This window comes from Rattus rattus, chromosome 6 (genome assembly GCF_011064425.1).
Source record: "Rattus rattus isolate New Zealand chromosome 6, Rrattus_CSIRO_v1, whole genome shotgun sequence".
In the NCBI taxonomy this organism is placed as follows: Eukaryota; Metazoa; Chordata; class Mammalia; order Rodentia; family Muridae; genus Rattus; species Rattus rattus.
In genome coordinates, this window is record NC_046159.1 from 2,921,465 (window position 1) to 2,946,150 (window position 24,686).

At 49.1% G+C, this 24,686-nt stretch overlaps 2 protein-coding genes across 2 annotated transcripts in view; one reads left to right on the top strand and one right to left on the bottom strand.

Moving 5' to 3' along the window:
- Positions 1 to 13,660, top strand: part of Irag2 (inositol 1,4,5-triphosphate receptor associated 2) — a 40,015-nt gene extending 26,355 nt beyond the window's left edge. Inside the window, exons 10-20 of the mRNA XM_032906328.1 lie at positions 1,069 to 1,132; positions 1,230 to 1,257; positions 1,558 to 1,698; positions 5,832 to 5,966; positions 6,281 to 6,428; positions 8,555 to 8,598; positions 10,259 to 10,321; positions 10,420 to 10,466; positions 10,751 to 10,852; positions 12,498 to 12,605; positions 13,165 to 13,660. Of these exons, the coding sequence (XP_032762219.1) occupies positions 1,069 to 1,132; positions 1,230 to 1,257; positions 1,558 to 1,698; positions 5,832 to 5,966; positions 6,281 to 6,428; positions 8,555 to 8,598; positions 10,259 to 10,321; positions 10,420 to 10,466; positions 10,751 to 10,852; positions 12,498 to 12,605; positions 13,165 to 13,408 (1,124 nt within the window). The 3' untranslated portion in view covers positions 13,409 to 13,660. The remainder of the gene's footprint in view (positions 1 to 1,068; positions 1,133 to 1,229; positions 1,258 to 1,557; positions 1,699 to 5,831; positions 5,967 to 6,280; positions 6,429 to 8,554; positions 8,599 to 10,258; positions 10,322 to 10,419; positions 10,467 to 10,750; positions 10,853 to 12,497; positions 12,606 to 13,164) is intronic.
- Positions 13,599 to 24,686, bottom strand: part of Casc1 (cancer susceptibility 1) — a 37,160-nt gene continuing 26,072 nt past the window's right edge. The window contains exons 12-16 of the mRNA XM_032905395.1: positions 23,549 to 23,705; positions 20,519 to 20,733; positions 18,772 to 18,939; positions 14,906 to 15,019; positions 13,599 to 14,039 (exon numbers count right to left, since the gene is read on the bottom strand). Coding sequence (XP_032761286.1) covers positions 13,767 to 14,039; positions 14,906 to 15,019; positions 18,772 to 18,939; positions 20,519 to 20,733; positions 23,549 to 23,705 — 927 coding nt within the window. The 3' untranslated portion in view covers positions 13,599 to 13,766. The remainder of the gene's footprint in view (positions 14,040 to 14,905; positions 15,020 to 18,771; positions 18,940 to 20,518; positions 20,734 to 23,548; positions 23,706 to 24,686) is intronic.

Here is a 24,686-nt window from a genome sequence, read left to right on the forward strand (position 1 = left end):
ATGAGCCCTTAGGTTTAATTACCCAGCCTCACATAAAATAGGCCTGCTGGTCGACCTCTCTAATCGGGGCACTCCAGAAGTGGAGGCGGGAGGGTCAAAAACTCAAGGTCAGCCTTAGGTAGATGGGGCATTCACGGTTTCACATGGGATATGTGTGGCCCTGTCCACACACACACACACACACACACACACACACACACACATCTCAAAACAACCCAAAACCTTATTGAGGTCATAATACTATACTCCTAACCATCATTGAGCTGTCATCTGTGTCATTTCAGCTCCTCCAAAGGCAGGACAATTAGGTAAACAGTGGTCTCATAGCAGCACAACTATTTGTCACTGAGGGTTTGCTGGGATAACCTCATGTGGTTCTACGGTTACATAATATCACGTCCTTATCTTGTAGATGGTTTGGCAAGGTCTCGGCTTGGTCACAGTAACAAGTCTAAAAGCCAAAGGGTGGCCTTAGACCAAGAGTTGTCAGATTTACAGCCAAGGTTGTTCACGCTTTGGAGCTGTTGCAGAGAGGACAGTCACAATAGAGAGATTGTCCTAGAACCACAAGGTCCATGTCATGTTTACCAGCACCATCTGAATCCATTGCTTTTCTTGGTGCTGTAACAAAATACCTGACACTAGTAACTCACAGGGGGAAAGGTTTGTACCTTGAAGGATACCATCCATCGTGAGGGGGAGACATGGCAACAGGGTCACCAGGTAGCAGGTCCCCTCGCATCAGGAGACGGAGATGGTGCTCAGCTCTGGTTCTGTTTATTTAGTCTGGAACCCCAGCCCTTGACATGATGCCACCCACATATAGAGGTGGCATCTGAGGTGACTTAACCCAACCTAGAAGCTCCCTCACAGACGTTTCTCAATCCCGTCGCGTTGACAAACCCTGTTGCTATTGCAATGGCTGCTCTAATTTCTGTGAGCACCGCTGCCTGTCGACTCAGACAGTTAGATCAGTTAAATGAAATGCTGCGTGCGTGCGTGCGTGCGTGTGTGTGTGAAATCGGGCTTTTAGTTCACTATTTCACAGACACTTTCATCTTTCCACAGAAACTGAGGTTTCCACACCTCCCAAAGCATCCATGAAGCTCGTTAACTTTCAGCAGAGTGAACCGTAAGCCCTCCTTCACGCCTTTGCCTTAAACCTTTGTGTCTAAGTCTGTCCTGTTCTGTTGGGCCTGTGTGAGTAAATTCTTTGTCTCCCTCTGTAGCACTTCTGCTAATGAGAAGGAAGTGGAGGTGAGTGTAAGCAAATGTCTACCTGTCTCCTCCTTCAGCCCCTCCCTTCTCCCCTTCCTCCTTGCCTCTTTTCCCTCCCCTTCCCCATCTCCTTCCCCCTCCTCCCTCTCCCCCCTCCTCCCTCTCCCCCTCCTCTCTCCTCCCCTCCTCCTCCCTCCCCAGATGCTCCCATTCACGGCTTTGCATAAGCCAGTTACCAGACTAAGGACACACAAAGCCTCTGTGTGCTGCCTAGGATTCTGGGGGAGGAGGAAGTCTCCTCTAACTTTTCTCCCTGTCCTCTTGATGCTGTGGCCACAGGCAGAATTCCTCAGGTTATCTTTGGGACTTAAATGTGACTGGTTTACATTGGAGAAGAGGGTGAAGCTTGAAGAGAGGTCCCGGGACCTGGCAGAGGAAAACTTGAAGAAAGAAATCACAAACTGTTTAAAGCTTTTAGAGGTGAGCCAATGAATGCTTCCGGACACATGCTTTAGTCACAGGCTTATGCCATCCCTTCCCCACTGCCCTGTCTTCCCTCCTTTCTCCTCCCTTCCCTCCTCCCTTCCCTCCTCCCTCCTCCCTTCCTTGATTCCTTCTTGGTTTTGTTTACGCTCTGTAGTTACATAGTCCTGGTTAGCCTGTACTCAGTAGGCTTCCCAGGTTGGCTGTGACATCATAGCAATCTCCTGCCTTGCCCCTCAGGTTCTAGGACTACCGTTGTAGCCACCAGCCATTTAGTCATTGTCTGTTTATTTGGTTTTGTACATCGTATAGGAGTCTAGTTCCGTACATGGGCATCGGCATATGTACACTTCTCTCAACACTATTTCTCGAAGACACAATTCTTTCCCCATTGTGTAGTTTTGGTTTCCTTCTCAAAGACCATTTGACCATAGATGTAAGACTTGTTTTCTTGGCCTTGTTTTGTGTTCTGAAAGACTGTATGTTTGTTCCAGTACTATCCCTCTGGAATTACTGAAGGCAATATGTAGTATGCTCTTTAAAAATTAATTTGTTATACTTCTTTAGTGTGGTGTGTGTGTGTGTGTGTGTGTGTGTGTGTGTGTGTGTGTGTAGGGGGCACACATCTCATGACGCATGTATGAAGATAGAGGACAGTTATCCTTGTTTGTATGTATGTATTTGGGGGAGCATGCACATGCCGTGGGGCACTTGGGGTAGAGGAGGACAACTGAGGAGTTTCCCCTTCTGCCACACAGATCCTGGAGTTTCATCTCAAGTTGTCAGGACTTACTTTTCTTTTCTTTTTTAAAATTTATTTATGTATTTATTTTTAATGTATGTGAGCACACTACAGCCATTGTAGCTGTCTTCAGACACACCAGAAGAGGGCATCAGATCCCATTATAGATGGTTGTAAGCCACCATGTGGTTCACATGGGATTTGAACTCAGGACCTCTGGAAGAGCAGTCAGTGCTCCTAACCGCTAAGCCATATCTCCAGCCTCCTAAATTTACTCTTCTTTTTCATACTTTTTAGTGGTAGAGATCAAAGTCAGAGTCTCATGGATGTGAAGCCCATGTTCTACCACTGAGCTATGCCCCAGGCCTCCATATTTCTCTATTTCTGCTCACTCCCCAGATGACAGTGTTGAAATTTTTATTAAAAATTTGATTAAAAAATTTGCCACAGAATCTTAGATCACTAAGGCCATCGGGTCTATCAGCCCATGATTGCATGGGCTGTCAATATTTCATTTGTGTCTCTATTAATTCAAGGCTTAAGTTTTCTACCTCCTCAATTTGGTTTACTTCTAAGTACTATATTCTTTGCGATATTATTTCAAATAAATTCTTAGCTTATTATTTTGAAAAATGTCAGTATTCAGGATACACAGAATATAACCGATTCTTTTGAATTCTGTAATTTTTGCTGAGTTTGTTTGAAAGTTCAACTGCCAGGGTGCACTGCAAACAGAAATCACACTGTGGAAGGAAGTAGTTTTCCCTCTTAGTTTCTATTTGGGGTTTTTTTTAATTATTTTTCATTCCTAATTGTTTTTAATTATGGAACTGATGCTATAATACGTTGCCCAGAAGCGAGGACAAAGGTCCTTGGCTCATTCCTGGTCATGGAAGGAGGGGTCATCCTCTGCCATTGACTCTGGCATTCACTGTGGGTGTGGACCCATGAGTTCTATTATGTTGAAGCACTTCCCTCCTCCTCCTGTGGGACTTTGAAAAGCATTTCTTAACCATCACACACTCATCTTCTCAGATGCTGTCTTGTTTTCTTCATTCTGATTCTGCTGTGATTGTGCGTCTTGCCTTTTCTACCCATGTGGTCGATTATCTCAAACGAGGCCATGGTCGAGACCCATCCACCCGGTCACGATACACTTAATTCAGTATCTGAAGACTTAGCGTTAGAAGTCCCCTAGACTCGTGATTAATATGGTCTTGCAACATTTATTCAACCTTGGTGTTGAGGTAACAAGTTCTCAGAGAATGGAAATACTCTTTCTTGTCGAGCGTTTGGGAAGGATTTTAAGAGGGTTGGCAGGCACGGGTTTTTCTTCAGTGTTTGGTAGAATTCCTTAGTGAAGTCATTCGTCCCCGGCTTCTCTTTGTTGAGAACATCTTTTTTTTTTAATCACTCATTAGGTCTGGTCAAATGATTTCTTCATGTTTCTGCTGTAGTTAGCCACACCCGTTTCCATTACAACTCACCTCTTCTCTCCCCTTCTCAACTGGAGGGAGTTACTCAAGCCACCGTAGAAAACTGCACATCCGCCAATGGCCATTTCTTTTGGCCAACAACTTCATTAGCTGCCACCTCCACTCCTGCATGTTTCCAGTGTGGCTGCCTTTCGCTGTGCCTGTGTGAGAACAAGGGCGGGGCATCTGTTACCTGTGGTGTGGTAGGATTACTTGAAGGATATACACAGCGAACTGGAAAGGTCAAAACTTTGCATTCCCAGAATCATTAAGTGGTGTCTGATGGTGTGATTGGCAGAACTCTCTTCCGATATGCACACAGCATGGTGGCACCCTTTCGGGGTTCATAGCACTTACAATCCGGATGGCCTCAGATGTTTGACCGTCACACACACAGCACAGCCTTGTTTGCTCTTGAGTCTGCTCCTCATTCCAGCTGGGGAGAATGGCCATGAACAGCCAACACCAAGGTTAAAGGGCATGAGTTTGTGTGAGGCATAATAACGCCTGTGCCCACCCAGCCTGGCCACACCTGTTCACAGGAGAGGGTCTTGGTTTACTTTTTTTTTTTTTAATTGTGGCAAAATACCTCACAAAAGAAAGTCGGGGAGGAAAAAGTTTATTTCTTTTTTATATATGAATAAAAACTTGAGAGTATAGTTCATCATGGCCAGAAGGCATGGTGACAAGAATAGACCAAGCCACCAAGTCAGGTTCCTGAGGCAGCAGGTCACTTGGGTCCGGTCAGGAAGTAGAGAAAGATCATGAGGCAGCAGGTCACTTGGGTCCGGTCAGGAAGTAGAGAAAGATGAGTGCTGGTGTCTTAGTCATTGTTCTATTGCTGTGCTAAGACACATGACCAAGGCAACTTACAGAAGAGACAGTTTATTGTGGCTCACACGGAGGGTGAGTCCATGCCTATGATGGCCGGAAGCATGGCGGCGGTCAGGCATGGTGCTGGAGCTGTCGCTGAGAGCTCGCATCTCATCCTCTAGGGCAAGGCAAAGAGAACTAACTGGGAAAGTTGTGGGCTTTTGAAACCTGAAAGTCCACCCCAGGTGTCTTAGTTAGGGCTTTACTGCTTTGAAAAGACACCATGACCAAGGCAACTCTTATAAAGGACAACATTTAATTGGGGCTGGCTTACAGGTCAGAGGTTCAGTCCGTGATCATAAGGAGGGAACATGGCAGCATCCAGGCAGGCATAGTAGGAGCTGAGAGTTCTACATCTTCATCTGAAGGCTGCTAACAGAATACTGACTTCCAGGGAGCTAGGACAAGGTTATTAAAGCCCACACCCACAGTGACACACCTACTCTGATAAGGCCACACCTCCTCCAAGAAGGCCACACCTACTCCTACAAGGCCACACCTCCTAATCCTTCCCAAATAGTTCCACCAATCAAGGACCAAGTACTCAAATGTATGAACCAATGGGGGCCATTCTCATTCAAACCACCATGTCTTGCTTCCTCTTTTTCCTCCTGTTATTCAGTCAGGGATCCAGGCATCTGATGGTGTCCTCCACATTAAAGGTGGTCTTTCCTCCTCTTTGGAACACACAGACATACCCAGTGGTGTGGATTCTAAGTGGATTCTAAAACCAATTTCAGACCAGTTCAAATTGTTGTGAGTCCCCTCTCAAAATGCCAGTTTGTCCTCATGTGACACATTCCACTCATGTGACACATTCCACTCATGCATTGTCTGGTCATCGGCATCCTGTCCTGTGAACCACGGAGGAAAGCCGTGAGTGCACATGGGGGCTAATACATGTAGGGACAGAGAATGGAGTACCTGTGCTGGGCCTTGGCGGTGTTTTCTACCCTCTGTGAGGATGCTTAGATCTGAGTGCAGTTTAGTTGTGTGAAAAGCACTTGTTGGGCTGTTTCAACGCTTTGATTTCCACGCAGTCGCTGACACCCCTGTGTGAAGAGGACAACCAGGCTCAGGAAATCATCAAGAAGCTGGAGAAGAGTATAGCGTTCCTCAGCCAGTGCTCGACCCGTGTGGCCAGCAGGGCTGAGATGCTGGGGGCCATCAACCAGGTAATGGTGAAACGGAGAGGGTCTGTGCCTCCAGAGGGTGTGAGGTGATGTTTCTAAAAATAAGTTTTCAGAGCACTTCCGTGCATGGCCAGGTGTTGGTTTAAGTCTTTAAACCCAGCAGAGGCAGGTGGCAGGGGCAGGGGCAGAGGGCAACTTTGAAAGCATTGATTCTTTCCTCCAGTGTGGGCTGCAGGGATGGGACTGAGGCACTCAGAGTCACACACACTCTTGTCATGGTGCCACCCGCCAGCCCTAACTGAGTGTTTCACCTGAGCGTTGAGGACAGTGTTGTTAATGGGAGTTGGCTCTCGTAGGAAAGCCGGGTGAGTAGAGCGGTGGAGGTGATGATCCAGCACGTAGAGAACCTGAAGAGGATGTACGCCAAAGAACACGCCGAGCTGGAGGAGCTGAAGCAGGCACTGCTGCAGAACGACAGGTCTTTTAACTCTCTGCAGGATGAAGGTAACAGCACCTAAGATGGTGGCGACGGGCCGGACGGATGGCTCAGCGGCCAAGAGTGTCTACCGCTCATACTGTTCCGTGTCCGGTGGCTCACAACTGCCTGCAACTCTAGCTCCAGGGGATCTGGCGCCCTCTGCTGTCTTCAATGGGTGCTGCATTCACATGTGCGCGCACACACACACACACACACACACACACACGAGTGGTTTTAGTTTGGGTTTTTTACCTTTTTCTTTTCTCTCTCTTTCTCTCACTCTCTCTCTCTCTCTCTCTTCTCTCTCTCTCTCTCTCTCTCTCTCTCTCTCTCTCTCTCTCTCTCTCTCTCTCTCTCTCTATCTCTCTCTCTCTCTCTCTCTTTCACTTATTTACCTTTTAAGACAGGATCTCTCTATGTAGGCCCTGCTGTCCTGGAACTCTCTCATGGACCCAGGCTGGCCTCAAACTCAGAGATCCCCCTGCCTCTGTCCCTAAGTAGTGGGATTAAAGTCCCACCCCACCATGACTGGCCTACATGGAGGTTTTGGGTGGGGATAATATCTATACTTTCCTAACATTCTTCTCTTTCACGCTCCTTTTCTATCGTGCTGCTTTAAGGTAAGGTTATATTAGAAAAATATCTCATTCTTCAGCTTTATATAAAATAGTAAGAAAAATAAACGACAGAAAGGCATAAAAGATCTTTTGGTGATACTCTCAAAATGTATTAAATCAATTTAGATCCCCGAAATGAGACAAGGTGCTTAATCGGACTCATTAAGGAGACTGTAGTGTCTGGGCAGGGTGTGTTACAGTCGACTGTAGTCATGCCAGGGTGTGTTACAGTCGACTGTACAGTAGCCAGGGTGTGTTACAACTGGTTCCTTCTCCACACACGATGGTGTGTGATAAACAAGCCACTCCCACCGAGGTTTTGGATCCTGGCACATTAAGCTGTCTGATGGATTGGGAGAGAGATGTCTTAGTCAGGGTTTCATTGCTGTGAGCAGACACCATCACCAAGGCAGCTCTTATAAAGGACAACATGTAACTGGGGCTGGCTTACAGTTTCAGAGGTTCAGTCCATTATCATCAAGGTGGGAGCATGGCAGCACCCAGGCAGACATGGTGCAGGAGGAGCTGAGAGCTCTATATCTTGGTACAAGGGCAGCCAGGAGGAGACTCTCTTCCACGTTCGATGGAGCCCACCTTCGTAGTGACACACTTCCTCCAGCAAAGCCACACCTCTTCCAATAAGCTCACGCCCGCTAAAAGAGCCACTCCCTGTGGCCAGGCATTCCAACCACCAGGAGACAAAGGAGAACTATAAAGTTTACAATGTTTTTAAAGATTTATTTATATTTTATTGGCCTGACAGCTTGACTGCAGTATGTATGTGTATGCAGTACCCATAGAGGCTAGAGGAGGAGGGCGCTGGATCTTCTGATGGTTATGAGCTGCCACGGGAAAGCTAGGGACTAAAGTAGTATCCTTCGCAAGAGCAGCCACAGTTCTTAACTACTGAGCCAGCTCTCTAGCCCCACAGTGGTTTTGAGTAAAATGCGTGAGCTTTTCTGAACAGAATTCTTGCTTTTGCGATGCTCCCTCTTTTGGAGAGCAGCAATATTTGACGGTCTTCGGCAGGCTAAGCAGGCACTGTGGACAACTGCAGAAACAAGGGCCTTGGTGATTTAGACGGGGATCGTTGGGGCTGGAGACGCAGTGCAGTAGTCGAGCGCTTGCCTCACATGTAGAAAGCCCCTGGGTTCGAGCCTCAGTACCACAAAAAGAAAATGAGCAAATAGTGTCTCTTTGTAGCCCAGGCTGGCCTCTGGAGCCCAGGCTGGCCCTGAACTCAGCAATCCTCCTGTCTTAGTCTCCTATAGAGACTAACCCTTTTTGACTTTTACTTGCCATAAATGAGTGTGCGGTTTTTAAAATGGAAAAGTGTGGGGGCTGGAGAGAGGTGGCCCAGTGGTTGAGATCACCTGTTGCCTTTTCAGGGCTCCTAACACCCACATAGTGGCTCACAGATATCCATAGCTCTGGCTCCAGGGGATCTGATGAGCTGCACAGACATACATGCGAGGAAAGCACACGCATAAGATAATTCTCGAAAACTTTAAATGTGAAAATGTCTTTCCTTTCAGATGACTGTCAGATTAAAAAGCGTTCATCTTCTCTAAATTCCAAGGTAACTGCTGATTTCATAATTAACCGATGTTGACGAAATGCTTGTGGAGTATTTGAAGTTATGTGCTTTTTACACACATCACAAAGCTTTGTAAATCACAAAGCTGATTTAAATTCACATGCTCGAATATACGAATGTATACCCGATTGGGCGGTTTATGGGGTATGGCGTTCTGTGTGTCCATCGGAGGGGCCCAGCGGCGTGAGGAAGGCCAGTGTGGTAGTCTCTTGTCTCATTCTCCAAACCAAACCTGGGCCAGGCAAGCAGATAGCGTTGGAGCAGGTAGATCCTCAAGACCCCTACAGACGTGTCCCCTCTCTGTACCCCCATCCCACCCACCCTCAGCCCTGATTGCTCCTCGGGGTCTGAAATCTCTACTTCAGAACCAGGCACATCCTTACAAGAAAGTCAAGTCCCAAAGCAAGAGAAAAGGCCAACTCTTTCCCCTCGGCAAAACTTGCCCTGAAGTCCAGCACAACACCCCAACTTTGTTCTTGGTGGACATTGAGGTGGGACCTGTTTCCTGGGCACCTCCATGCCTAAAAAGCAAGTCGTGTTGCCGAACAAGGAGGCAGGATGAGGGCGGTTCAGGAGGAGGGCCCATGGAGTGGCAGCCACAGCCAGGAGGTCCCTGCAGACTCACGCCCAAAGGTGCCCCTCAGTAATGCCCCGATCGGCTTCTTAATGCAGCGGAGTTGACCGTGGAAGTTGACCACTGTAATTCCTTTAGTTTAGTTGCTATATTTAAAATTCTTTTTAATACATGAGTGATACTTATTGAAGCTACGAAATATGATAATAACACTCTCCTATGCAAATCTTGAGGCCAATAAACAAGTTCATTTGTTGAAATATAGCATCTCATTTATAACGATGTCTTAAGTCATGGCTCACTCCAAGCTTGCTGAGCCTGAGACAGGAGGACTGCCTTCACTAAACAGTGAGTTCACACATAGAATGGTGGTTACCCCGGGGTTAAGGGAGAGTTGGGGAAGTGTCAAGCCTGGGGCGCTGTTGTTTGGTGGTATGTTTAAAAAAATAAAAATAAATAAAGCTGCAGGGAAGAGTTTTGGAAATGTTTATGATAATGTTTGAGGAGAGAGGTTTGACCTGTTTTAGACATCACACCACATGAATGAGTATCAAAGCCTCTGACTTCCCCTTGGTATGTAAATTTTCCCCTGTGTTAGTTAAAACAAATAGAGCAAAGGTTTCCTGAGTTTTAAATGTATTGATTGGGAGAATCAGTGGAGAAGCTACAAATGTGGTCAACATTGACTCCCTGCTGAGCTGGAATTTCCTAAGCATGAAAGAAAAGAGAGAGAGACGAAAAGATACATTTGGCTAAAGTGCATTGTAGCATAAATATGGCTCTCAGGGCGGCCATGTTCTCAGGGCGGACACACACATTGTAACTTGACAAGGAAGGTGTACGGCATAAGCTCGAGACAGATAAATGAAAACCCGGACAAGAAGCTTCATTCTCGGTTGGCTAAATTATAAGTCAAAAGTCGGGGGAGACGGAATATGAATGGATAGATATTTCCGAAAGGTGACTTTTTCCATGTAAGGTCCTCCGGCTGCCGCCTTCCTGACAGCACGCAGCATGGCAGAGAGAGGGTGTTAGAATTCTCTAACTCTACATTTCTCCCTTGGGTAGCCATCTTCTCTTCGAAGAGTGACCATTGCCTCTTTGCCCAGGAATCTTGGAAATGTGGGGATGGTGAGTACTCAGGGAGGTCCTCTGCCTCAAAAGTAGGCTGTGACAAGGTATCCTTCCTTCACTGAGCACCTGTTTTGTGATCTCTCAAACCTCGGAAGGTGTCAGGCCTGGAAAATGACAGATTCAGCCGGCGGTCGAGCAGCTGGTAAGTGTGACTTGTGCCCCCACGCTGGGAACCCACAGCAGGCTGAAAGGTCACCTCACGCACAGGAAGGAGCATGGATAATAACTTTGATTCGTTCAGAGTCTGAGCAGCACAGATGTGGAGACCGACAGTTGTAGTTGTTGTACTGGGGAATAAGAGTTACTTTGATGTGCAAAGGGGGAAAAAACCAAGACAGTGTGATTTCTGTGCTGACTCGGGCAGGGAGGGCGAGCGGCGACGACGGGCACAGCTTTGTTTGACGCATGGCTGTTGTCTTCCTGTAGGAGAATCCTGGGGACAAAGCAGGGTGAGCACCGCCCCTCATTACACCGATTCATCAGCTCCTATTCCTGGGCCGATGCGGAGGAGAAGTGTGACGTCATCAAGTAGGTGACTCACGGGGCTGTCTGTCACATGATGTGAGCTGAGGCGTGCAGAGTGGTGGCCATTTCAGCTCAGAGGAGAGCAGGGCATTCACTGGCAAAGCCTCGGCTGTGAACCGCTTTATAAATGTCATTTGGGAGCACGGTGGCTCCTCCAGCCCTCAGGATGGCAACATTTTAAGTTAAATAATTCCCGGAATTTCCCAGATCTAGGTATGCCTATCGCCAGAGCCATAGAAGGAAACTTGCACCATCTTGGCGTGCTAACACCGGGAAGGCATGCAGACCACACAAGTGTAACGTGTAATACACGTAACATGCATACTCATGCATACTTTGTGACGTGCATGCTCTCGCACAGAGGAGAGCCATTTCATCCTCTGCTCAGCAATGTTTGCCTTTTTGATGAATCGTGGCTGCTATGTATCCCTAGCTGGCCTCAAAGTAACAGCAGTCCTCCTGTCTCAGTCCCCTGAATGCTGGGATTGCAGGTGTAACCACCACGTCTAGCAGATTTAGAAGGTTCAAATATGCTGTGTGCTTCCGTAGTGAACCACAGGGCAGAAACGATGAACCATGCTGCCCCCTCGCCCCACCTCACCGCTTTGTCACCTGATTGTTCCCCTCGGGTCTCTTCTTCTGAGGTGACTTTAAACACATTCACGGGGCACCTCTAGCATCCTTGCTCAGTCCCAAGCGGCAGGAAGGAACAACATAGGCCTCTTGCACATCCCAGGATCCTGTGGCGTGTGCTGCCCCCTTAGCTACGGTGATGGACCTGTTGTGAGCCACATGGGGGGCCAAGTGCCTCCTTCAGAGACCGTTTGCTAACTGTCACTCAGGCTGTGTAAACAGAGACTGAGATCAGAACCTCACCGAAGTGTGCCTCATCCCCATTCCTTAGACACTGTCCTCTTTGGCAACTGGACATGTTGAACTAAGGATTTCAAAATTCATATCCAAGCAGGAGCCGTCAGTTACAGAAGTCAGTTTGCTTAGGTAGAGGGATCTCTGCTTAGGCTATGATTTAAAATACACTCGGGGCTGCTGCCCTCCAGAACTCTTAGGTATTGGGTTGCTTTAAACAGCTTAGCGTCCAGAATATGTTCAGACGCTTTTAATGCACTTAGACTGTGCTCCAAGTTAGCACTGGTCCAAAACACCAGCGAAAAGAATCCGAAAGTGGAAGAGTATGTCTGGGATCCCCGCTCTGGGGAACAGAGACAGGAGGATCTCCCCAAGTGTGAGGCCAGCCAATGAGACTCTGTCTCAGAACAAAGAAACTCCTCTCCTGGAAAAGCACCCAGCTGCTTAGAGAAGATATTAAGATATGATAACAGACGTCTACTAAGTATTCGTTTCAGGCGATGTGTCATCCACATACTTTTATAAATATGGGTACCGAAGTGCACATGCATCCATGCTATTGATTAGAAATGGTTAAGACTGACTTTTGTAGTTCTTCGTGAATTGCCCCTTGTGGGCCTTACTGACCTATTATTCCACAGAGGAGTTATTTGAAATTCCAGTAAGTTTGGTGAGCTAACACTTAGGATGTGCTATTTCCGAGCACGCTGGGTTATGAGTGAGCCTCCGTGGTGTTTGGCAAATGTGGCATCTTGTCATCAGTGTCCAAACGTCTTTGCAGAACCAGAGACGCCCCGGAGCCCCCAGGAGAGGAGACAGCAGAGAGGACCAGGAAGCCTAGCCTTTCTGAGAGGAGAGGCAGCCTCTCGGCCTGGGACAGCAGCACGATGTAAGATGTGCTTCGGGGCGGGCAGGGATGGAGGGCACAGGGCTGGCCTTAGTGTTCAGACTGCTCTTAGACGGACTCCACCTAGCCCTGTCTTACACCAGGCGGGCACTTGACTCAAGCCAGGCGGCCTTGGCCCAGAGCCAGGTGTCCCGGTCTCCCTGGCTTGGCTTCCGCAGCTGCTTTAAGGACACGGTGAATGAAAGCCCTGGCTTGGGCCAACTGTGGGGGGAGCCCAGGGTGGAGGTTAGAGAGGCAGCTGTGAATCCTGGTTTTCTTTGGTTAATACAGACTGCAGGGGGAAGTACGCCAACCCTGCTTTGCTTGACTGAAGGATGAGGGCAATGCCTTTTGGGAGTCAGTGCCTGCATTGTGTTCTCAGCATCATAGCTGGTTCTTTCTGTCCGTGTTGGGGAGCAGGCTGTGACCCAAACCCAGAGGCTCTTCCTAGCATGCAGCTAAGGCAGTGCTTTTGGGTGCTCAGCGACCAGTGTCCCCTGGTGAAGGAGAGGCTCCAGGCCCCACTGGCTGTGACCGCCCCCTCTGTCTGTGCTCTCCCCAGCTACAGCTCAGTGGCCTCCTGGGTCACTCACCTGCGGGCGTCCTTCAGAAGGGCCAACAGAGCGCTGTGGCTCTCTGGGCTCTTCCTCGTACTGTTCGCCGGGTTGATGAGCGTCCTCGCCGGTCAGCTCTTCCAGTCCGCCGTGGAGGCCGCGCCCACGCAGGAAGGGGACTCCTGGATGTCTCTGGAACACATCTTCTGGCCATTGACCAGACTCGGGCATGATGGACCGCCACCAGTGTGACTGCCACACAGCTCAGTGTCCCCTTGGATTTTAACATCTCCCTCTGAGATTTGAAATTAGTAACTTTTTAGTAACTACAGTGCAGGGCTAGGGTCCTTGGTAGCTGAGATATTTTAATTCCCCAACAAAAGCATAGGGAAGGAACTTCGGGAAGGAGCCCCCCCCAGGGTATTTTAATGAGCTTTCTGAGTGAGAGACATAAGACTTTATTGAAATGTATCAAATAAAGGCCACTCGGATCTTTGTGCAGTACAGCTGGAATGCCGCGTGCTCTTGGATCATTTTAGTGACTGATGGGAAAGATTCCTGATTCCTCTCAGGTATAAGAGTTCGCTGCTCTTAAACAGGCTGTGAAGGACTAGGAATAGCTGAGGACCCGGACAGACAGCAGCATGTAGCACACCGAGTCGATGAACTGGCAGTTCGAATGCCTGACCTTCTCCGTTGCCTCTGGAGAGGCAAAGTCCTTCATCATGTGGTACAAGGTGGAGTGGAACTCGCTGCCCTCCCTGAGGGTCTCAGAGAACTGGTCGCTCTCTTCCTGCATCTTGAGCATTTGCGCCCTGTCACCGCTGAACATGAGGAGCGCCCAGGTGTTCTGCTTTTCCTCTCCTGAGATGTGTTCCCTCACCTGGAACGAGAATGTGGATTCCGGGAGCTAGATCATACACAAGGAAGGATTGCTAGGTACCCAATCACCCAGAGCCTCACAAGGTAGACCAGGCTGGCTCAGCCTCCCCAGTACTGGGAGGAAAGGACTGTGTTGGCAAACACAGCAAAAAGCACTCTGGATGCTGTGGTTCTGAACCGTTTCAACCAGGAAGCATCTTGGTACTTGCAAAGCAAGCACTGGACGGTACCAGATGCTGTGCCCTGGCACCATTCTGGGAGCTAAGGGACACTGGCTGCATCAGTGAGACCCAGCTCTCAAGGAGGCTGTACTCAGCAGGGAGCAACAAGGAAAAGAAAATCAGTGGCTGCTTTTGCCTCAGCTGAGCCCTGGGGGTGGAGCTCAGGGGTAGAGCACTGCATATGAGGCCCTGGCTTGCCTGAACTCAGCTCAGAGGGGAATTCAGTCAACCTTAAGTTTGGAAACGGTGTCCTTCCCACTCATAAACATTAAGGTGTCAGAAGTTATGCCGAATGCCTGACCTCTGTAGAGGTCATGAACCATGGACACTCACGCTTTCTTCTCTCTCTCTCTCTCTCTCTCTCTCTCTCTCTCACACACACACACACACACACACACACACACACACACACACACACACACACACACATGGCTTTCCTGTTTGTTCTGGAGTCAACACAGACACAGGGTCACGGCATTTGGTACTATAGTGGGTGATGAAGGTCTGAAAAGCTAGAACTCAGAGCTTGAGAATGTTTTGAACGTTGATTTCACATCTCTAGGAGGTGAAGGAGTCCACACACACACATTTCTCGGGTGTTTTCTTTGTGACGACAAGACAGGTTCCTGGGTTTGGCATACTTTACCCGAAACACAACTCTGGTGGAATTGCACACCATGTTCCACTTGCTCCAGCCGAACGAGAAGGCAGAGCTGAGCAGGGCCATTTGCCGATAGGCCTTCAGCTCCATCTGGGGTACCTGTCCATAGGAGGATATGCACAGTCAGTCTTACAGTGGCCAACGAGCTTCCTCTCCATCACACCTCTCTGTAGTCTGGTCTTCACACAGAAAGGCTCATTTCAAGATTTGAACCTGATTCTGCGGCTCTACTCTCAAAATTAGGCAATGGTTTCTGCACACTCCCTAAGGTGAACAGTGTCCACAAAGACTGTTGTGAGCTGATCTCTGTGAGCTGATCTCTGACCTCTGACCTCTGTGAGCTGACCCTGTGAGCTGACCTCTGACCTCTGCGAGCTGACCCCTGACATTACATCCTTCCTAGTCTAGCAGTGAACAGAGCAGACCAGCCAGACTGCTGCTCTCCCACGGTGTGGCCTCAGCTCTGCTTTCTAACTAGAGAGCCCCCTTCCTGAGACCTCCTGGGCATGTGTGCCTCACCCCCCCACCTTTGATTGCCACACACCTTGCAGTCTAAGCTCTCCCCAGCACCCTGCTGAGCACTGCTCATGGCCCTACTCTTCAGGACCAAATGGTGTGCTTCTTTCTCTGGTAGAATGTCCGGGGCATGGACAGGAACGGGGCAGTGAGCTTAGTGAACGCTGTCACTGAGTCACTAGAACCTGGGCTACCTATGCATTTATATCCAAGCCTTGGGACATGATTGACATGTGTTACACAGTCACTGACAGGTGAAAAGACGTCAGAGAGTGGCGGATGTTCTTTCGTTCTGTCTTAGTCAGGGTTTTACTGCTGTGAAGAGACACCATGACCAAGGCAACTCTTATGACAACATTTAATCGGGGCTGGCTTACAGGTTCAGAGGTTCAGTCCATTATCATCAGGGTATCATGACAGCATCTAGGCAGGCATGGTGCATGTGGGAGGAGCTGAGAGTTCTACAGCTTCATCTGAAGGCTGCTAGCAAAATACTGACTTCCAGGCAGCTAGGAAGAGGGTCTTAAAACCCACACTCACAGTGACACACCCACTCCAACAAGGCCACACCCACTCCAACAAGGCCACACCTCCTAATAGTGCCACTCCCTGTGCTGAGCATACACAAACCATGTCATTCCACTCCCTGGCCTCCATATACTTGTTCAAACACATTGGTCTATGGGGGCTGTATCTAACCACAGCATAGTAAAAATGTACATTTAGCCCAACTTCCAAAGTTCCCACAGTCTATAGCAGTCTCGACAATGTTAAAAGTCCAAAGTTCAAAGTCTCTTCTGAAATTCATCCAATCACTTAACTGTAATCCCCAAAGCAAGACAGGAAACCAGCTGGGCAAACTCCAAACTCTGCGTCTCCATGTCTGATGGCAAAGCGGTCTCCAGATCTCCAACTCCATTTTCATCTTTGTTGACTGCAACAAACTTCCTTCTCCTGGGCTGGTTCCACTCCCTGTCAGCAGCTTCCCTCAGCAGATAGCCCACAGCATCTGGAACATCTTGTGGTCTCCAAGGCAGCTTCAGTGTTGCAGCTTCTTGTTTCAATATCTGGGATCCACACATGGTCTTCTGGGCTCCTCCACAGGGCTGGCGTCACTTCCCCAGCTCTGCCCTCTGTAGCACTCACTCCAAGCTCAGGTTGATCCACTCCACTGCTGCTGCTGTTCTTGGTGATCACCCCATGGTTCTGGCATCTCCAATGCACTGGGGTCTTCTGCTGCAACTTCACCAGCAGCCTCTCATGGGTTCTCTTCATGGTGCTAAGCCTCAGCTCCTTTGCATGACTCCTGGGTTCAACTGCAACTGAGGATGCACCTTCACCAAGGCCTTCCATGGCCTCTCACAGTGCCCAGCCTCAGCTGCTCTTCGTGACCCCTTCATACCTTCAAAACCAGTAACACTGGGTGACTCTTACACACTACCAAGTCCAGCCACAGCATGAGTTACAGCCTTGGCTATTTCTGGAACACAGCTTCTGTGTGCTCTCAGAAAACACTTCCCGGAAGATTCACCTCACTGATGCTGGTCTCTTCTTAATTACCACTAATTTCTTAGCTCCAGCTGACCAGCATCAATTGTCCCAGTAGTCTCTGTCTTATCTTGACTGTAAAGCCAGAGACACAGCTGAAGCTGCCAGGGTCTGCTGCTTGCAGGAGCTGGAGCATGGCCCCTCGTTCTATTGCATTATCACCAGCTTCCTTTTTTCCATTCACTGCCTGAGCTTGGCTGCCCTGGAACTTGCTCTGTAGGCTGACTTTGAACTCAGAGATCTGCATGGCTGTCTCCTGAGCACTGGGATTAAAGGTGTAGGCCCCCAAGCCTGGCTCTAAATTTACCTGGATGGGATCTTGCCCCCAAGGTTATTACTCCCTTAATTCAATTTATTATCCTTGAACACAGGATTCATCTCCAGTTCACTTCCTGAGGTCCCTTTAATACTCAAAACATATATTTTATTTTTCTTTCCTCAGCTTCCCTTTTTTCATTAAGATGCTCTCCATAAGAGTGAACTTTAGTAACCACACAACAGAATTTACACCAGGCTGTTTTGAGACTTTCTATTTCAAAGCAATTAATCTAAATCTCTTCACCTTAGCCTAAAGCAGAATCTTCAGACAATGGCAAAAAGCAGCCACATTTTCCCCAAAATACCACAAAACAGTCTCTAGGCCACATTCTGGAATTCTTCACCTCTGAAACTTCTTGGGCCAGGTCCGCACAGTTCAAATTACTCTCAGCAACAGAGTCTTCCGTATTCCTACTAGGAGAGCTCATTTAAGCCCCATTTCAAGCATTCCACTGCTTTCCAAATCCAAAGTCCCAAAATCCACATTCTTTTGAACAAAAGCATGGTCAGGCCTCTCAGAGCAATACCCCACTCCGAGTACTAACTTCTGTCTTAGTTAGGGTTTGCTGCTGTGAACAGACACTATGACCAAGGCAACTCTTTTAAGGACAACATTTAATTGGAAGTGGCTTACAGGTTCAGAGGTTCAGTCCAGTGTCATCAAGGTGGGAGCATGGCAGCATCCAGGCAGGCATGGTGCAGGCAGAGCTAAGAACTCTACATCTTCATCTGAAGGCTGCTAGTGGAGGACTGACTTCCAGGCAGCTAGAATGAGGGTCTTAAGGCCCATGCCCACAGTGACACACCCACTCCAACATGGTCACATCTTCTAATAGTGCCACTCCCTGGGCCAAGCATATATAAACCACAACAGGTACAGAGCTCTTCTGCCTACAAATCTGCCTTCCGTGATGGGAACCCCTGCATTCCCATTTATCACCACGGGCTTTACCAAATGCCCACACTCTGGGGCCAGGCTGGCTGCTAGGGCAATCCACAGGCCTGGTTCTCTAGGAGCCTCAGATTCACACAGGAACTAAATCCCTGTGAGGATCACAGAGTGTCACACAGCCATGGGAACTATGCCGAGAAACCAGAAAGGACATGTTTTTGTGGGCTGGTGGTCCCTGCATGACTGTCAGTTAGACACTGCCCTGGAGAAGGGAGAAAATGGAGATTTGGCTGCTAGGCTGCTCTCGATAAAAGTGAGGTGCAAATTGCAGATGCCCTACCACACTGTTGGTCTTGAGGAAATTATTAGATGAGAGGAACCCTGAGTTTCTGGTGTTTTCCCTGATTCAGTTTAAGAGCGCAGTGTCCTGGGTTCCCACTACCTTAAATCTAGAGAGATACACTCTTGCCTTACTGTTAGAGAGATACACTCTTGCCTTATTGTTAGAGAGATACACTCTTGCCTTATTGTTAGAGAGATACACTCTTGCCTTATTGTTAGAGAGATACACTCTTGCCTTATTGTTGACGACCACATAAAAGTGAGAGTAGACAGCAGGGAAGATGTTCAGCCCAGCTTCTTTCAAAGCCAGAATGAAGGGTATTGGAGTCATCCATTTTCCTATTACATGAAGCTCACAGCTCTTGCCCTTCAGTTTCACTGCAGCCAGCATGCAGTGGGTTTCCTGAATTTCAAGAAGGGAAAGGAAACTATTACTCCAGGTCTAGTCTTCCTATAGGCTACTCTATACTAAATAACGCATCTGGTATGTCTTGGGCCTGATCTGGAAGCCTGCCATAGGACCACTGCCTAGGAAGCTCACTAACTTCCTAGGCTCCCGCTGGGTATCCCGAGGGATCGAAAATGGTGTCTCAGATCTCTCTATTTTATAAGATATGCAAGCACTTTGTTCATTCTGAATTAAAACAGCCATTGAGACAACCATGATTGTACTTGTGAGAATCATTCCTAACGCATGCTCCAACTGCCCAGTTTTGAAGAGGCACAGTCGTGCTTCTGTGTCTTCTCTGCCAAGGTTTACTGGCCCCTTAACCTTTTATACCTGAGAGATCTCAGTAGCTATTCAGGGCAACAATGGAGTCAATGTTTTTCATACTAAGTGCTCAAAATCTAACACACACATCACAGTTACAGCGTTGCTCAGTTTGGACTAGCTGCATCTTTTTTTTTTTCTTTTTTTTCCGGAGCTGAGAACCGAACCCAGGGCCTTGCGCTTGCTAGGCAAGCGCTCTACCACTGAGCTAAATCCCCAACCCTAGCTGCATCTTTTTAAGAGCTCAGTCACCACAGACAAGAGGTGAGCTGTGACCCCAACCTGCACACACACCCTACTGCCTGCATATTCGTAAGCGAACACTCAGTAGGTGCTAGCCCTGCCTAGCAGACTATTGCCCTGCATGGTGTCTCCAGGCCGCTGGGACAGAGTGGTTGGAAGCCTGGCGAGGCAATGTCCTGTCCGGTGTCCTCGGAAAAGTCGATGGCTTCCTAACGGACTGAAGGATGGTTCCCACTTTTTTAGAGACCTTAGTGACACTGACAATCCTGAGGTGCCATCTAATAACCACGGAGACTTTATCTATTGATTTTGTTTGCTGGTTTGATTGTTCGCTTGAGACAGGGTCTCACAGTGTGGCTCTGGCTGGCCAGGAACTCACAGAGCTCTGCGTGCCTCTGCCCCAAGTGCTGGGATTGAAGATGTCTTCCGCTATGCCTGTCCTGTGGATTTGAGTCCTGATGGTCTCTCTCCTGTATCGTGATGGAGTTCCCGCCCTCTCTAAAGCAACCAAGCTTTGCAAATCACAAAAGTCACTGGTGATTCTAAGTAACCACAGGGCTAACCTTCCCCGTCAGTCAGCGTTAAAACCTCTCCATGCTGCCAAAGGACGCCCCCAGGCTGATAGTGCAGTGAATCCCGTGTCCCCGCCTTCAGCCCTCCAGCAGGAATCCACTTCTCTGGGGTTTCTGAGGCTGTGCACTTGAGGACACTGGTCTCACTCGGCAAGATGAGCTTTAGAGACTAGGGTGTACACCGTGTCCGGGGATCAAATGTTCCGAGTTCACCCCGGGAAGTCTTTCTGAGATGACTGACCTATCCCTAGTCACCTAGTAACCCCAGAAACAAGTTGGAGCCCCACTTTTACACATTATTGGCTGTTTACTCAATGCACTTCACTTAGAAGCCACAGCTCCAGAGACATCTTCCACGCTTCCTTGCTGGTGCACACGGCCACGATGTCACTCACCTTGATGTGTATCTGGAGCTCAATGAAAACCGTCGTCACCATTAAAAGGGCTTTGTTCATACCGAGGGGACTCAGCTCCCAGGACTGGTAAGGCATGTTGACGTGAGCATCCTGAATCAAGGTCACAGGGCCCAATGTATCTATACTGAAGGTTAGGAGCCTGTTTTCTTGGTTGTAATACACAAAGGTGACGCCATCTGACCTCCAGAATTTACCTTCCCGACAGAAGACAGTGACATTAGTCTCATATTTGTCCCTTGAAAGTGAGTAAGAACATCTAAGAACACATAACGTGCACAAATTGGTCTTCTGTATTAAGACTCTTGAGGTAAAGTGCCCCACCCCCAACCTGAGAGATCCCTGCCTCCAGGGTATAAACGCCACACATTCTGCATGGCACTGAGGGGACACTGGACTCAGTGTTTCTGTCCCTCGATATTTCACACACCTGTTTCACACACCTGTCTCCCGCCCCTCTCTCCTGACTTCCCAAGATCTTACCCACCTGTGCCTGAGCCTGTGCCAACTGCCATTCTTCCTGGGTAATTCTTCCTTCCCTAGACCCGAACAGAGGCTCTCTGCCTGTTTTACTTTTTAAAGTTTTTGTTGTTGTTTTGTTTTTGAGGTAGTGGTGGTGGTTGAGATGGGGTTTCTTTTTTCTGTGTAGCCCCGGGTGTCCTGGAACTCACACCGCTTGGCCTGCTTCTGCCTCCCAAGTGCTGAGATATAAAGGTGTGCATCACCATGCCTGGCTAACAGGCTATTTTTTGTTTAAGATTGTACTTTCAGGATATTCTCCGTTTGTTGTTTTTATGCGTTTTTTTGCCTGCCATGTGTTTATGTGTGCCAACTGCATGCAATTCCCAAACCAGCCAGCAGAGGGAACCAGCTCCCGTTGAATTACAGTTAGAGATGGTTGTGAGAACAGAGCCGGGTCCTCTGTGAAGGCAGCTCCTTACCCGCTCTTTGCCACCTCTCACTGCTTTTCACTGCTGTTTTTTGTTTTGTTTTCTTTTCTTTTCTTTTCTTTTTTTCGGAGCTGGGGACCGAACCCGGGACCGAACCCAGGGCCTTGCAATCTACCACTGAGCTAAATCTCCAACCCCTCACTGCTGTTTTAAAGCAGCTGTAAAGCCGTTCCTCAGCATGTGCTCCCTTCCTTTTGTGAAATGGATGCAGCTGGGCAGCCATGGCCCTGACCCAACGAGGCATTCTTTTTTTTTTCTTCTTCTTCTTTTCTTTTTTTTTCGGAGCTGGGGACCGAACCCAGGGCCTTGCGCTTGCTAGGCAAGCGCTCTACCACTGAGCTAAATCCCCAACCCACGAGGCATTCTTTTAACTCCCTCCCAACGAACCCCTAGGTGCAGCCCCTCCAGAGTTTATTTCCAGACCCATCTCTGTCCCTGTAACCCCCACATTTGGAAGGCAGAGGTCAGAGGGTATCGAATTTGAGGTCAGCCTGGGCTATGTGCTTAGCTCAAGGCCAGTCTGGGTCTTGACAAACTAAAATGTGGAAAAAATGATTCAAATAAACATTTTACCAAACGGGATGCATGTGATATGTAAACAGACACCCAGTGTCGACCCTTAGTAAACAGAACATAAAAGCACTGTTCAGGGCACTAGACAGAGGATGGCAGAGTCTGCAAGGGTGTGTGACTCAGGCAGAACTTGTAAAATGGCACAGCAGTGTTGAGAAATGGGAGTCTCTCAAGGTAACATTCACTTGCACTTGGGAGCAAGTAGGGGTCAGATGACAGCCGCAGGTGTTGGTCCCCAATGCCACTTTACTTGCGCCAGATTCCCTCCTTCTCAGCTGTTCAGGCCAGGCTGGCTGTCAGTGAGGTTTTGAAGTTCTCTGGTCCCCATCTCCACCTCACTGTAGGAGCACACGGATGCATGTTATGGTGCCTGGTTTCCCCATGGGCTCTGCAGAGTCAGACCTGGTCCCCAAGCCAGTGTTGCCAGTGCTCTACCCATGACACTCCTCTAGTCTACTGTGGACGTTTAGCTAAGATAGACGTATCACTCCTAAAGTGACTTCTGGGCGGGCATGACCGTTTGGTAGGGAAGTGCTTGCCAAGAAGACCCTGTCTCAAAACCATGAAAGAGAGAGGGAAGGAAAGAGGGAAGGAGGGATGAGGGGGAGGGATGAGGGGGAGAGGAATGAGGGAGGGAGGGATGAGGGAAAGGGGAGGGATGAGGGGAGGAGGGATGAGGGAGAGAGGGAGGGATGAGGGAGGGGATGAGGGAGGGGATGGGGAGGAAATGAGGGAGGGGAGGGAGGGATGAGGGAGGGATGAGGGAGGGATGAGGGAGGGATGAGGGAGAGAGGGAGGGATGAGGGAGGGATGGGGGAGAGGGAAATGGGGAGGGATGAGGGAGGGATGAGGGAGGATGAGGGAGGGATGAGGGAGAGAGGGGAGGGATGGGGAGGGATGAGGGGAGAGAGGGAGAAATGGGGAGGGGATGAGGGAGGGATGGGGAGGGATGAGGGGAGGGGGATGAGGGAGGGATGAGGGAGAGAGGGAGGGATGAGGGAGGGATGAGGGAGAGAGGGAGGGATGAGGGAGGGAGGAGGGAGGGATGAGGGAGGGAGGAGGGAGAGAGGGAGGGGGGGAGGGAGGAGGGAGGGAGGGATGAGGGAGAGAGGGAGGGATGAGGGAGGGATGAGGGAGGGATGAGGGAGGGATGAGGGAGGGGGGGATGAGGGAGGGATGGGGGGAGGGATGAGGGAGGGATGAGGGAGGGATGAGGGAGGGATGAGGGAGAGAGGGATGAGGGAGGGATGGGGAGAGAGGGAGGGATGAGGGAGGGATGAGGGAGAGAGGGATGAGGGAGGGATGAGGAGGGGATGAGGGAGGGATGAGGGAGAGAGGGAGGGATGAGGGAGGGATGAGGGAGGGATGAGGGAGAGAGAGGGGATGGGGGGGGAGGGATGAGGGGAGGGATGGGGGAGGACTACCCGCTGCAATGCTTGCACTCCCCCCTTGCTGCCTGAGCATCAGAGCTGCTGTGGTGTGGCTGTACCTTCAGCATCCCACCTGACCACTTGAGGATCCTCAAAGAAGATGGCGCTCTCGTGGATCTCCAGTGTGACCTCTATGGGTGGAAAGGCACTTTCTGGATCAGGTTCTTCTGTGTTTTCTGGAGGGTATGTAAACTTTTGTAATCCTTCTTGGCGTATCTTTTAGAAGGGATCAAAATAAGGGGAGTCAGAAGGCAGTGGCAATGGCCATGAGCACCTGTCACTAAGGAGTAGGAAATCTTGTCTCAAAGCTCAAAGATGAATGATTGAGGGGAAGACACTGACAAACTTAACCATAACTGCAGACCTTCCTGTGGGCCAGGCTGGGGAACGTGCTCTTCAGTGTCTATATCCCAAGCCCCGTGACAAGCCTGTGTGCAGCAGAACTGATAACCGAGGCAAAGAGAGACCAGGAGACCTGCCGAAGACTGCAAGACTTCAAGGTCACACCCACACTCAAGCACCTCCCATGGGACCCCAAATCACTGACTGTGCCTAGCATTCTAATGAAGGCCAGCCAGCCATAGAAAAGACGAGTGGCTGCCCCTGGAACAGCACAGGGCAAAGGCCTCAAGCTGACAGCAGATTCCTGAGGTAAGGCAGGGCTCTGAACCATTTGAATCAATAGAGAGAGAAGCACCAAGGGAAGATGAGAAGCTTAGAAAATCCAGACTAATATTCTCAGGCAATAAACTAAAAAGAGCTTTGCAGTTAAGTGAGCCCATGCAGTTTCCTTAGGAGCCTCCACCGGGTGCAGAAGTCTTGTGGATTCAAATGCTGAATGCAGAGAGGCAAATGAGACACTGACAAAATCCAAGAAAGGAATGTTGGGTGAATTCCTGAAAACTCGGCTTCTTTCTCATTGAAAGTGGGGGGAAAGCTCTTATTTTTTAAAATTTTGTTTTCCAGATAGAATTTTTTTAAACTTGGGGCTGTTTGTGGCTATGGTGCAGAAGGCCATAGGTGGAATTAGCTAGTACACACACAATAATTATAAAATGAAGCTACTAAACTTAGAAAAAATGAGATAGGATAGTGCATGCTTAGGATGTCAGCACTCAGGAGACTGAGGCAGGGGGATTATCCCTCCCCTGCTGCTCTGATGGGCACACCTGGACTACTGCACTGGCAGAGTGTCCA